The following is a 13,838-nucleotide window of genomic DNA, read 5'->3' on the forward strand; positions in this document are numbered from 1 at the left end:
ACCTGGCATTGTACCAGGCACCATAAGCTTTACACATCTATTTTATGACTGTGTGGTGAGGGTGCCAGCCTGGCAGAACTGGCAATGCCAGGCAGGAGAGCTGAGGGCAGGAATCAAAGAGCAGCTTGTTCACTGTAAGCCCCAGGGGGAATACAGATAGGCAGGATGTGATTACCAGAGCTGGAATTTGGTTAGGAAAGCACTGATAACAACCAGGCTTCTTTATTAGCAGGAGAAAAATGACCTTTGGGCTCTACAAAAAAGATGTATGCCTCTCACAGTTAGGGAATGAAATAAATTATTTAGCTAGCCATGCAATTCACAGAGCACCTCAGCACATGTGCTAAGTGCTGGGCCCGGGCTGCTGGGCTTCTGTACTGGAGTAGCACTGGCTGTACTGCCCAGTATCTGGAAATCTAACAAACACAGGACATCCTCCAAGCCTGCCTGAGCTACATTGCTGAGCACAAGAGAAACAATGACAGGCCTGGGAAAATCCACATGTATTGTGGTCTGTTCTCAGAGACTTTAAAAAAGAAAATTAACACTTTGGATGATTTTTTTTAAGGTTTGTAAAAATAAAAGTGAAAACTTTTTTTTATTTACTTGAAAAATTTTTTAACGCAATGTTCTCAAGTTCAGGAGCAGAAAGTAATGTATGTCCCACAGCAGTTAGGAGCATGAGAAAGACATGCTCAGAGGTGAGCACACTACTGATCTGCAGTCAGTCTCTATTTATTTCTTCTGTTGGAACCAGTACATGAATAATTAATCATTTAGAGAACAGGAGAAGGGTGGGAAGGAACATAAGGGAAGAACATGCACAGGCATACTTTGTGTGTCTGAAACTATAACTCTTGACTAAGAGGGGGACACATAAGTTCAAGTCCTTGCTAACCAGCATGAGGAAATGCTTGAACCATGGCACCAATTGTTCTGGAGTCATTTTTATTCCTATATAAAACAAACAATCAAACAAAAACAAACAAAACCAAAAAACAAACAAACAAACAGCCCCTGAAGCTCTAGGTTTGTCTCCTGCAGAACAAAAATCTAAGATGGACATTTTAAAGTTTTGTGAGAAATTAAAATACAATTTTAATTTTAATTTTTCCAGACAGTTTTACCATGAAGATCGTGCACTGCATATTGGGCTGAATTTAAAATATGAACCTAATGTTATTCACCATCTTCCTCCACCTCCACCCAGTAAAAACACATTTACACTGCAACTAATACCTCACTAGCTTTGTTCCAATCTGATGTCTGATTTCCTGCCTCTCCTCTTCAGATGTGCACTGCAAGATGTTTTTGTCTTCTAATTCTTTCTTAGATGGTCTGTTGCCAAGTTTGATAGCAAGAGTATCCCTACGACGAATTTTACTTGCCAAAGAGCCTGAGGAAAGGAAGAGGAGGGTAAATTTAGTTCATTCATGCTTAGGTTACAAACACAAACTCTGAGTAAGGACTTTAATACCTCCCCAAAGCAGCCTTGTTCCAACATGCAGGAGAAGAATTTTAATTAACATCAAAAGGGAAATAGTTTCAACTCAGCTCACAACAATAAAAAGTTGGAAGACTTGCATGAAAAAGCTAACAGCCTAAATGACAGAGGAGCTTTACAAGGACAAATTTACATTTATGTGTCTTTGAAGTCTGATACGTTACAGGTTGATTTATTTATCTACTTAGTACTGTTAGCAAAATGCTGCTTTCTTCTTAATCTTTAAATGAAAATGAGAACAAAGTCTTGTTCTCTCATCTTTCTCATTCTTTTCTTTTTAGTCCCAATGTAATGCTACTTATTTCTTGTATATTGCTTTCATCTTTAAATTGTTAAAAAAAAAAAAAAAAGTTGAATAAAATGAAAAACTCTCTGAGAACTTGTAAAGTATTCTAGGCAGGATGCCCTAGGCACTGAAGCAATCTCTTCACCCATAAAGCAGATACAGTAGGGAAAACAGACACACCATCTTGCCTGTGTTAGCATCAGCCAGCTGTGGAACAACTTCCCTTGTCTTTCATTATTCTGACCGAGAGGGCTACCTATGTCCTATGATGACAGAATTTTATGATGTATGACAGTTTGTTAAGGTCACAGGCTCCCACTTCACTTCTTATTAAGACACTGCTGCTGTCTGAATTGATGAATTTTTAGTTGCTACCACTTTGGATGGTATTCAGACCAAAGGGAGAACTGCAGAAGACTTCAGTGTCTCAAGCTATCTGGCACTTCACCTTCTGCTGCACCAGTGTTCATGCTGTTATGTGCCTTGCCCTTGGATCTCCTGCAGGACTTTCCAGAAGCTGCTGAGGACTGTCCAGTGAGAGCCGGTCCTCTTGGAGGCAGGTGTGCTCCGCTGTAAGCAGCAGCCTGGAATGGTGGCTACATGATGCTGAGCCATTTGGGGGCTCATGTAGCATTTGGGTTGCCATGTAGCAACTTCCCCAGTCACCTCATTCCCACAAGATCTCTAGTGCAAGTCAGTTCAAAGCCACACTGGTGCTTTAACGGTAAAGATTCATTACATGGGCAAGCCCCGATCAATAAAACTTAGGGCTGATGCCCTAACGTGGAGGCCTTGTCCTACCCTGTTCTCCTGAACCCACTACTTCCACCTCCACTCCCAACTATGCAATGCTTGATTTGGGGCCCAGCAGGTTTTTGATCACAATTGTCTGGGAAGGGAGAAGGATACTCATTTCTCATTCACCACAAGGTACAACACTACATCATCTAAAACCATGCCATGCAGCCATATTCTCCTCTCTTTACTTTGCTAAACAGGGGTCAGGCATGGTCACATAATGTAATGTGCAAAGGGTGGACTGCAACGTGTTGGTGGGATGCCCTGCAGTAGCACCACATCCTGGAAGAGAATCACCCACAGACTGATAGGCCTGCTTGCAGCTCTGTCCCAAAGTCTTTGCTCTCTTGCAGGCCACAGCTTAGTGGGGTCATCTACACAACAACTCATTGGGCGTAGGAATCATGGACTGCATGCAACCAGCGAGCTCCAGTTAGCAATCTGGCAACCACAGCAGCTAAGCAGGCTCCCTGAGCCAGCCCAGGACAACTGGATGTTAGATATACCGTAAGATGGCCACCCCTCCCCAGCATCCTCTTCTTGTTAGGGGCTTACTTTCAGCACTAGCATTATCATCATCGTCGTCATCGTCATCATCTGTGTACAGGATCGGCCCGTCAGAGTCCGAGTCGCTGCTGTGGCTCTCTCTGCTGCTTTCACTCTCAGGAGGGGCAGCAGCATCAGATGCCTCCTCCAGTGGTTCAGAGTGGGTCTGGTCAGGTGCCTCTGCTTCTTGGTCATCCTTGGTAGCCAGGCTATGAATTCATAAGCAGACACAGTGTCACATTAACACAAGCAGTAGAGAACATGAATGGGAGAGAGCCTGCATAAGCAAGCATGAAAATAAAAGTTCTGCTGCTCAAACTAACTTCTTTCTCTAAAACTGTATGTAGGTAAAACATATGCAATGTATATATATGTGCATGGGTGTACATATCTGTCTATGGATAAGCGTGTCAAGAAGAAAGATGCAAACAGTCTAAAAAGATGAGCTGCAAAGTCTGTACAGAAACATCGTTGTTCTTGTTTATTTCTTGTGGGATAGTACCAGCTACATAAAAGCTAATGAGAGGAGAGAAACAGCTCATAAAGTTGGGGGTGAGAGGACTCAGTCAGAGAGCAGGCAGGATTGCAAAGCTTCCTCTTCTGGAAGCCTGACTCTATTTACTGCAAATATAGTTTTATTGCTGTTGGGTGCAAAACATTCATTTCTATCACTGATGAATATGGAAATCGGCAGCAGAGGGCCCTCTGCCTTGGGAAAATCCTTTGTGTAAACGAAGGGTAGAGAAAAGGGAGAAGCAGCACAGGAATGCAACATTGGCACAGATGTACCAGCAAGGCTCCCTCTATTTCAAGGAAACTCTCTCGGTCACTGGCATCTAGACCAAAACCTCTTGGGTTGTTATGAAAGACACTGGATCTTGTGGCAGGGAAAAGACAGATTAATAAGCTAGTTGCTTTTTTGCTGCCAACTATTTTGCGTAAAAAATATAATTATGACTTTGTTCTTGACTAGATTTTATAATATCTGATACTTAGAAAAGCTATTAGGCAGTAACAGACCAAACATTTACTAACCAATGCTTAAAACTGTCATTAAGTCTGCAAGTGAATTTAGCTACTGAATCGAGAGCTTTATCAATGAGATTTTAAATGATATTCCCCCCAAAAAAGATATATATATATATATTTTTAAATAACAAACTTTTAATTAAGCATCCTTTCTTGCTTGCCTTTATGAGAGAGAAATAAAAGTGTTATCTGTGGCTAGCTGAGCTGTTGACTGCAGTGGTCAGTATTCAGCCAGGCAGCAATACAGGTGGCACATGATGAGAAATGCCATCATGGGGAATCATTAAATATTATGGGTGAATGGCTCCAAGATGTTCACAAGGGCCAAATTGTGCTGGGATGCCCCTAAGAAATGGACACACATTACCAGTCAGCATGCCTACAGCATCCTTTATGCAAAGGTAACACTAGAAACGTGGGTTCCTGCAGGTTTCACCACTTACCCATGACAGCAATGACTTACCAATGACCATCTCACCTTTTTGAGTCTTCTCCACTAGCATCTGGACCACCGTCTTGGGCTGTACTGCTCAGGTTGTCATTTGTGCCTTGCTCAGCCTGGAGAAGAGGTTTCATGTCTGATCCAGGGATGGATGGCCTGGCTACCGAGCCCTCTGGTGCATCTTGGGCATCTGAGGAGACAGCGGGCTGACCAGCTGCAGCAGGAAAAGGAGGTGGAGGTGGAGGAGGAGCTGTGGTGGGAGGAGGGGGGACAACCAGCTTGCTCCGTTGGTCTACGTCCTCTGTTTCAGAAATTACTATGGAAGGCTGCTCAGGCTCAGATTTTTCTGCCTTCACTTCCAACCTGTTGGCTGTGGCACCTGAGGGGGAAGAAGCTGCCCCATCTGGTGCTGTTCGTGGGGCTGACTGCTTGCCAGCTTTCTTCTTGCCCCTGGGAGTCCCTGATGTGCCCGATTTGCTGGAAGTCTCCTTGGAGGCTTTGGAATGAGATGATGTGGACGAAGGAGATGGCGATGAAGAAGACTTGGAGACTGGTGCTTTTTTAGCATGTGAGGAACTAGAACTAGCTAAAATAAGAAAAGAAAAAGCATTTTACAGTCTCGCAACTATGCATTTTTTGCACCTTTCTGCATGAATTGCTTTGTATGCAGATAAAAATGAAAAAACTACACTTGATACTTCTATAACTCTTCATATATATGCTTGAGATGAGTAAAGGTTGGAATTCACAATTCAGCTTTAGAGATGGGAAGACTGAAATGATGAATACTTGTCGAAGATCAGTGAAGGGGATCAACCTTAGAAATAGGTGAGATTTTGATCCTAGCATTCTGTGTTGGCCCATTAGAAGTTGCCTGGACATCATCCACTACTTTTTTTCCAAAACGTTTCTTGCCCTAGTTAAAAAATAAATAAAAAAATGCTACTGGACCAAGAAAATTGTCTGACCTTTTCTATTATGTGATTTTTATGGTCTGAGCAGTAGGAGAACAATATGATTTTCCTCACACCTTTCAATGAACATCAGGACCATTGAGAGCATCAGTTAATTACATTTCACAATGTTCTTGCAAGTGGCATGCTCTTAGTTAATGTCAAGCAGCAGAGGGACAGTAAAATGAGACGTAATTTTGAGTCCAGATTGGTATGTCCATAAAACAGAGTTGGAAACCAATGATCTCATTCTGCACAAATGATGTCCAGAAGGAAAGAGGCACTGCAGGCCTTCTGTATATACTGGAGCTCTTTGTCTTGACAGTGACCAACTCAAGTAGCCTTGAAAATGTGGTAACACAAGATTTTGACACTAGTTGCACAAACTGGCTGGTAATGTTTCTGTCTGCTGTTGTGATACTATACTGAAGCATATATGGTTGCACCTTGGCTCTAGTCAGTGCCCAGGTTTGCAAGAGAGCTCAGCTAGCAAGGTATGCCCCATGTGCATCCCAGCCACGTTTCTGATGGCTGTGTTGATGCACACATCACTTGGACTGGGAGCTTCAGAATTCTGACTTGCATTTAAAAAGCAATAAAACTGACAACCACCTTAAAATTCAGTCCTCTTCATCAAAATGCATCCAACTCAAACACTTCTGCTGCAGTAAAAACGCATTAACCTCAAGAGCGCAAATGAAAGCATTATAAAGCTACACGGCAGCCTTGAAGCTAAGCTTACCGAATAAAACAGAAAGCTGTAATAAAAATCTGCTGAAAGGCCTACTTTACTTATAAGCATTTAAATAAAAACAAAACCCCAGCAGATTAGGATAGAATCAAAATACAGATACAGGCCATAATAAGCTCACGATACAAAAATAGCTTTCACAGTGTGACTGCTCTTAGTCTAAAAGAAGATGGAAAATAATTCAAAAGACACATTACACTGTTCTCTCCTGCAGCAGAATGTTATGGTTTATAAACATTTATAGAGCCGTGTGGCTTTCAGTACATCTGGAAAAATTTGCAGGAACTCATGGCTTCAGGCATATCAGTGTCCCTCTTTGTGCCGTGAGGTAACTGTACGGGGCACGGCGTGGGATCTACTGATACTGCAGTCACCAGCCACACCGACTGACTTCACTTACCAGCAAATCAAAAGGAAACAAAGAAATGGTACAGGCGGCAGTTCCTAGTTGCAATGGAAATAAATGGTGGCTCCAACCTGTATATTATTTAGCAGAAACCTCAGTGAGTAAGTAGATGGTACTAACAAAGGGCTCTGGTTCTGATCCAGCAAAGCACTTAAACACAGGCCCCAGCCAACAAAACCAGTTATGTGCTTAAACTTAAGAACTCCAGCACAATACAAATATACAGCTGCACTATAATTATCACTGGGAAAACGTCAAAAGATGTTTCCATTGAATGAAACCTTACATTATTCTCAGAACCCTCCTGGACTTGCAATCAGATACAAAAACTTGAAAGAATTCTCCCAGAGAAATTCACCCCCACACACTTTCACTCAGGTCAGAAGTGCTATTGCTATTGTTGCTTTAAGCTGGGCTGCCTGACAACTTCCTGTCAAGCCTCTTTTTCAGTAGAAAATTTGAATTTTGATTAAACACAGAAATTTCACGACCATTATTTGCCTTTTGGCACAAGTACATGCTTACGTTCATGTCCCCTTTCTCCCAGCTATACTGTTTCAGTTTGGAAACCTTCTGAGTAACCTCAGTTTCTCAAATCCTATTCTCCTTCATGGGACTAGATCACTGGCTGCACCACTTGTTCACTTTCATGGGGATCTGATAAACCTTGTGTATTAAATACTGTTCCCGATACGTTCTCCTTATGAATCATTGCCCCTATTTAAAATGAAAACAATGTACCTAATGCTGAAAGAAATTACTAGTAGAAAATGTACTATTTTATACAAGAGGTACATTGATATATTTTATAGCTGTATGGTCTCAAGTACTGCATGAAATTTCAGCAAGGCTACTAAAAGACAGATCTGGAAATCGAATGTGTTTTAATTTAAGAACTGAGGTACCTGAGAGCTTGTTACCAACCACTTGCCTGAGCATTTCTCTATCTGATGGGTTGTTCTGTTTCTTAAAGGTCTGCTGTTATTAGGTTCCTTCACCTGGGAGGAACTGAGTTTTCCAGCTGCAAGTGAAATACAAGGAGCAAGTTCTGGGTTTTCAAAATGTTTATTCTTGTGGTCTATTGATGTAGTAGGGACAGTTAATACCAAGTTAATGGATATTTTATGGCAAAGTTATTATTGTAACTTTAGCAGTCTTGCAATGTTTTCAAACAATCCTCTTCTGTGTGCTTCAAATACAAAACTTGCCAAAATGTACAAGTTATGAAGAAGTATACTTGGAGAGAAAACTGGAGTGACTGAAGGGCTTTGAAAGACTCAAAGAGGATCGAAAATACAAGGTTTGTATAAGTTGGCCAGTGCACATATATATACAGTCCATTTGTCATAATACTTCTTGCACTCAAATTATATTTGAGTGTTTTCATTTTGGTTATTGTCTAAATTTCAACCACTCAAACTCCAGATCAGTACCTTAGAACAGCTACCTATAATCTAGCATCGTTGCAGAATTTTGGTTAAAAAGTGCAGTAATAAAAACATCTATTATGTGCCTGATGACTGACATTTTCCATTCTCAGTGCATATTTAGAATCACAAGAAGCTATCAACAAGCTCAGCAAGTCTGACTATTTCTAAGGATTTATAATTCTTATTATTTATTTATTTATTTATTTATTTATTTATTTATTTATTTTTCTCAGTTAAAACAACCACTACTCAACAATCTTTAAAGATCTCTTCCTGGTTTTATCCTTTACCTCTTTGAAATCTTCTCATCTTTTCATGTTAATTGAAATAGTTGTTACTTCCAGCAGAAAGTTACAGCAAAACCAAAAAAGTTTTACTTTGGGGCAACTCAGATGTATTTGTTTTCAGAAGTCGCCTTTTCCCCTGCTGATTCTTTGGCAGTTCTCTGTGTTGTTTTATTACCAACACTTACATGTCACCTGGGAATTCGATATAGTCTCCGTTGTGCTTGGTTTTGTGCATACATTTGTTAGACAGCGAAGTGATTCATCTGATGTCTGGGGTGTTTGCAGACAGCAGAACCAGAGCTCAGTGGGAAGCTAGCTAAAAACATCAGAGGCATGCTCTTTAGTAGCACCACTATTTACAAAAGCAAAAGTTCTCACCAGACAAAGTCAAGCACCCCCATGCACATGCACCCACTGCAGCAGGCACGGCCTGTGCAGTACTCACCAGCTTCCCGATTTGCACTGTGACTTGTTGGCTTTGGAGGTGGGAGAGGAGGCTGCTTAGCAGGAGCCTTTCCCTTTTTTTTAGCATGAGATGCTTCGTTACTCTTATGGCTGGTGGTGGTTGAAGCAGCAATGGCATTTTTTGGTGGTAGCGGAGCTTTTTTAGATTTAGGCTTAGACTTGGGTAGTGGTGGAGCATGGGATGCCGGTATTTCTGGGCAGTGATCAGTAGTGCTCTCTATGGATAAGAAAGTGAATAGAAGCCAACTGACACAAACATATGCCACATACATTTAATAGCAAGCTTGACAATGACTACTTTTTGCTGCTTGAGCTCTTGGGAATCAGTACAGACTTCTTCATCTTCTGAAGTATTACTTCAGAAAAAAAAAAATCGCCATCTGTCTCCACTCAAGTCCCTCTCATTGAAGACTTTTGCCTGGCTCTTCTCTCATTCTCGCCTATTCTAGATCTCCAAGAACCCTCCTTAACTCTCAACATCCCCAACTAGACTGCTGCCTGCAAACAAAGCATGGGAAATACATGTACCATTTACTCCTCTCACAAATTCCCTTAGATTCTTTCCAGTCCTCTTGAGATCAACAGGCTATAAAACCCAGATTCATGTGAATCTGAATGTGAACAGGGCCATTCCCTCAGCCACAGGTTCAAATATGGCTATGCAGCTGAAACTATCCCCTGCAGGAACCCATTCTCCTAAGCTGCAGAGTGCTTGCTCAGAGAAACAGCAAATTTATTTTGGGTATCTTCCCCAGGGTATTTCTACTCTTCAGAAAGAGATGAAGCTAAATTAAATAGGATGTCATTTGCCATGGGAATGCTCTTCTCTCCTGCGTACTCCGAGTACTGTCACCAGACTGCAGTTTTAAGAATCATCAGTACTTAGCCCATGAAAATCCCGACTTTATCTACATCGTGTAGTCCAGTAGGAATGGCTCTGCAGGGTGAAAACTGGTAACACTGAGGACCCTATAACCCCAAGTGTGTACTTCATGAGATTTTATGTTGGACTAGCTTCAGCCTGGTTCTGTAAACCACATGCCCAGATGCGGTGGGAGCACCACCAGTTCCTGAATGCAGCTTTGGTTTTAGTTTCATTCAAAGGGAAGCTGGTTTGTGTGCTCTGCAAACCAAAGAATGGTAAGCAGGGATGATCTGGAAATTCACTTTGGAACTGCATTCCTAGCACTAATGTAGATGAGCCATTTAGAGTCAGCACAACATTTTGCAATATAATCTCTACAGTTGTTAGACTGTAGCTGGTAGTCAGATGGGAATCTTTATTTATTCCGTCACACCAACTCTGTGCCCATTTGGGCTCAAGATAGCCTTTCCAAGCCTTTTGGAAAAAGGATGTTATAAAACCAAGAGCATAAAATCAAAATCATATGGGCTTTACATGCATGTTAGTATAAATTACAATGGTCAGGGAACAAAGAAGCCAAGCACATATCAAAATTACTTCCAACAATCTCTCTCTCTCTCTTTTTTTTTTTTTTTTAATCACTAAAGAGGAAACCAATTCACTTCTTGAAGTATGTTCCTACAAAAGCCTTACTCTTACACACATTAAGTGGCCATTCCTGGATCTTCTGTCCATTCCTCACCCTTTTCCTTCTTCTGTTAAAGATTCCCAAGAGATAAGCAGCATCTTTTCATTTTAAGATTAGTAAATGAAAAATAAAAATTGTGTTGGACAATGACGACATTCTTTATCTGAGAAACAAAGCCTTTTCAAACTCTAGTTTAAGGATTGTTAATATGAACCTAATGCATCACCTGCAGATATTAAGAGCAACATGCACATGTGTCTCTTTAACAACCAAAGAAATTAACAGTCCAGCATCTTCCTCCTTTATTTCCAGCCCAAATAATCACATGATAGACTAATATGTTTTTGCTAATGTTGTACAAGAACCATTGTTTTACAGTTAGCAAGTAGATTCTTTCGAGTACAGATCCTTGTATGACCTCTTTGTTTTCCTACCTCTTTCTTCTGGACCAGAGAAAGACTTTGGAAGAAGAAAAAAACATGTTTGTTACATTTTGCTTTCCTCTTTTATAGCAAACAGCATCTCCTTGTGAAACTCTACTTAACTTCATTCAAAGTTGAAAACCTGATTTAATTCTGAAAAAGCAGGACATTTTAAAATTTTCGTTCCATTATAGTAACATAGCAAGAGAAGGTAAAATTTTGAAGGGCATGATGATCAGAAATAATTTTAAGTGTAAACCATTCCTTGATATACCTTTTCCTTATGGGTCCAGCATGTTAAAACTTTATTTACTACCAAGAAACAACTGTAAATTTGTGTATTTATACATTGCCACTGTGTTCTGCTTCCAGTCATATTCATACAAAAAAATCTTTAGGAGAGAATAATAACCTATTAAAAAGAAATACTCCACTCACCATATTCTAAGGAAATGCAGTGCAATTATTTAGAATCTTGGTCGATTAACATTCAACTATATAAGTGATTAAATAATGTGTCACAGAATTTATCTTATGTATTAGCAAAAAAAGTACAAAATACAAGGCTAAATCTTTACTTAGTTGCAAGTAAGAATATCTTAATGACACCAAACCAACAATTTTCAGTTCTGTAGAAAAATAACTAAAATGTATAAATGAAAAACAAAATTAGAACAGTTCATTCAAATCAAAGTCTCTGCTTGCAGACTTAAGTTGTAATTAAAACTGGTAATTTATATAATATTGATTTTAACTGAAATACCTCACCATCACTGGGATATCATCTCTTTATCTAGGACAGTTCTTTCCATACTGTTATGTACATCATAACAAAGTCTGGCAGACTCTTTTTGCACAGTAGAACCCTATTTGCTCAGATAGTTACAGCTCCCTTTGAATCTTGACTGCACCTTGATTACATATATGCCCTTTTCTTGGCCTTGACTAGTGAGTCATCTTGTATTCACAAGGAAAGCCATGGTGAAGAGAATTGCTCTTCCCATTGCTTTTACCATGTCGTATTGCCATATTATCTTTGTCTTTACTAACTTTGTTAGCTTCACTTTTTATCTCATCAGGTACAAGCCCAAAGGCCCTCAGCGTCAGTCTGATCCTGCCCAAACTGCTGTTTCTCACTTACTCTTGAGACACTGATTCCCAGTTCCCACCTGACTAGGCCATTACACTAGCTTTTGCTGCCAATAAGCCGTGTGTTGAAGTAGACAATATTTCATTGATTTTCCTCTGCTGCTCTCAGGTTTGGAAGGCTCTCCTTGTCAACATTCACAAATATACCTATCAACTGTCGTCTCCTACATTACACTCTATTATGATGCCAAAGCTATCAATTTTTAAGCTGCTGGCATTGTGCTTGTTTTCCTGGTGTAGTGTCCTCTTGTTTTTCAGTGTGTCACTGAAAAAAAGAGAGGACACCACTATCTTTTACTGCAAGTCCACTGGAACATTTCTGTGTTTTTCTGTATTTATGTAAGCCACCATAAAATAAATTTCTGGTCTATGTGTGAGTACTGCAGTAGTACAAACAGCTAATAATAAAACACTGGCATGCTCTTGAACAGCAACAGGAATGGTCTGATGTCTGTAAATGGCTCAAGATAAAATTATGTTGTAATTGTACCTCCCTAGCATGACTGCTTGAATATGGGTCCTTGGTCTTCAAGCCTGTTCTTTCTCATCTCAGTTGTGACTGTCAAATCAAGGAGCTGGCTGAATCAGCTCAGTTCATCTATTTGTTCAAGCCCATCCTCAAGGTATCTCAGTACCAGCTGTGATGCATTTTTATTGCTGTTTCTTTTCTTAATTTACAGATCTGTTCATCACAAACTGGACTTTTAACAAAAGGTCTCCAAATGACCATCAGATAGGAGTATCTTTTATTCACTTCTGCCTTCATCAAGACATCTGCTGTAAAAGCAATGTCCCCATAAATTATTTTTAATAGGAAAGTAAAGCAAATGTTAATATCTCATTAAGCATTTGGATCAATAATGTGTTTATACTTGGAACAAATTTTCCAAAGACCAGATTTTCAAGAAAGCTCACTTTGAGATCAGATTTTTTTGTTCCCAGAAACTGTGATTGAGACCAGGCTTTTAAGAATGCTGTTTTCTCATATAAACACCTAAACAATGGCCAGGATTACAAAATACTCAGTGTACAGCAGCTCTTGTAGAAACCCTTCAAGTCTCAAAGATTTTCAGAGATTCCAACATGCCATATTCACTGGAAAATCAAATGGCTTATATTGGAAGCTAAACGTGACACCGTTTGTAAACTGTGGACCAAATGGTGGTTTTGAAGAACTGTGTCAGTCTTTAACGTAGTCTCAGAAAACATACACAACCGGTTTGTATAATACATGTATGTTTTCTTTACTTTTGTGAATTTCTAAGGAATTGAAGGTCCAAGCTGTTTTACCCCAGGATTTTGTCATACAGTACTGATGCTTTTGTTCTTACAGATAGAGCAGTGATATGAAGATAGCTCACAGAGAACCAATACTGCTGCAGTGTAAGCATATAATCTATATTGACTGCAAAGCACCCTTCTCCTGGAAGATGAGCATAACTCAGTGGAATAACACTACATAAAATCGAAGTAGGAAATAATGTATGATTTGTTGCCTTTCGCAGAATAAATCCCTGTAAAGAGAAACTCAGTATGTTTTGAGAACTGAGAGTTTCCTTTCCAGTCTATGCAGAGACCTGTGTTATGATTAATCAAAACCCAGGAAGTTGTCATTCAGAAACGTGGGACGACAGACAACACAAGGTGTCTTTTGTCTCATTTTTGGACTCACTGACTGTGCTGACGCAGGTGGTCAACTCATTCAGATGCTTTCATAAACTTCAGATTTAACCAGCTCCATTTTTTGTCCATGCTATTGCTACTAAAATTGTTTGAGAAAACACCCATTTTAATTGTTAGAAAGTTTCCCTTAATTT

The 13,838-nt window shown here is 40.0% G+C and overlaps 1 protein-coding gene across 1 annotated transcript in view; it reads right to left on the reverse strand.

Annotated features, from left to right (window-relative positions):
- Positions 1 to 13,838, reverse strand: part of PHACTR2 (phosphatase and actin regulator 2) — an 80,683-nt gene that overhangs the window by 20,129 nt on the left and 46,716 nt on the right. Inside the window, exons 5-7 of the mRNA XM_084283548.1 lie at positions 4,642 to 5,191; positions 3,144 to 3,343; positions 1,240 to 1,396 (exon numbers count right to left, since the gene is read on the reverse strand). Coding sequence (XP_084139674.1) covers positions 1,240 to 1,396; positions 3,144 to 3,343; positions 4,642 to 5,191 — 907 coding nt within the window. The remainder of the gene's footprint in view (positions 1 to 1,239; positions 1,397 to 3,143; positions 3,344 to 4,641; positions 5,192 to 13,838) is intronic.

This window comes from Netta rufina (genome assembly GCF_964035555.1).
Source record: "Netta rufina genome assembly, chromosome: 3".
Classification (NCBI taxonomy): Eukaryota; Metazoa; Chordata; class Aves; order Anseriformes; family Anatidae; genus Netta; species Netta rufina.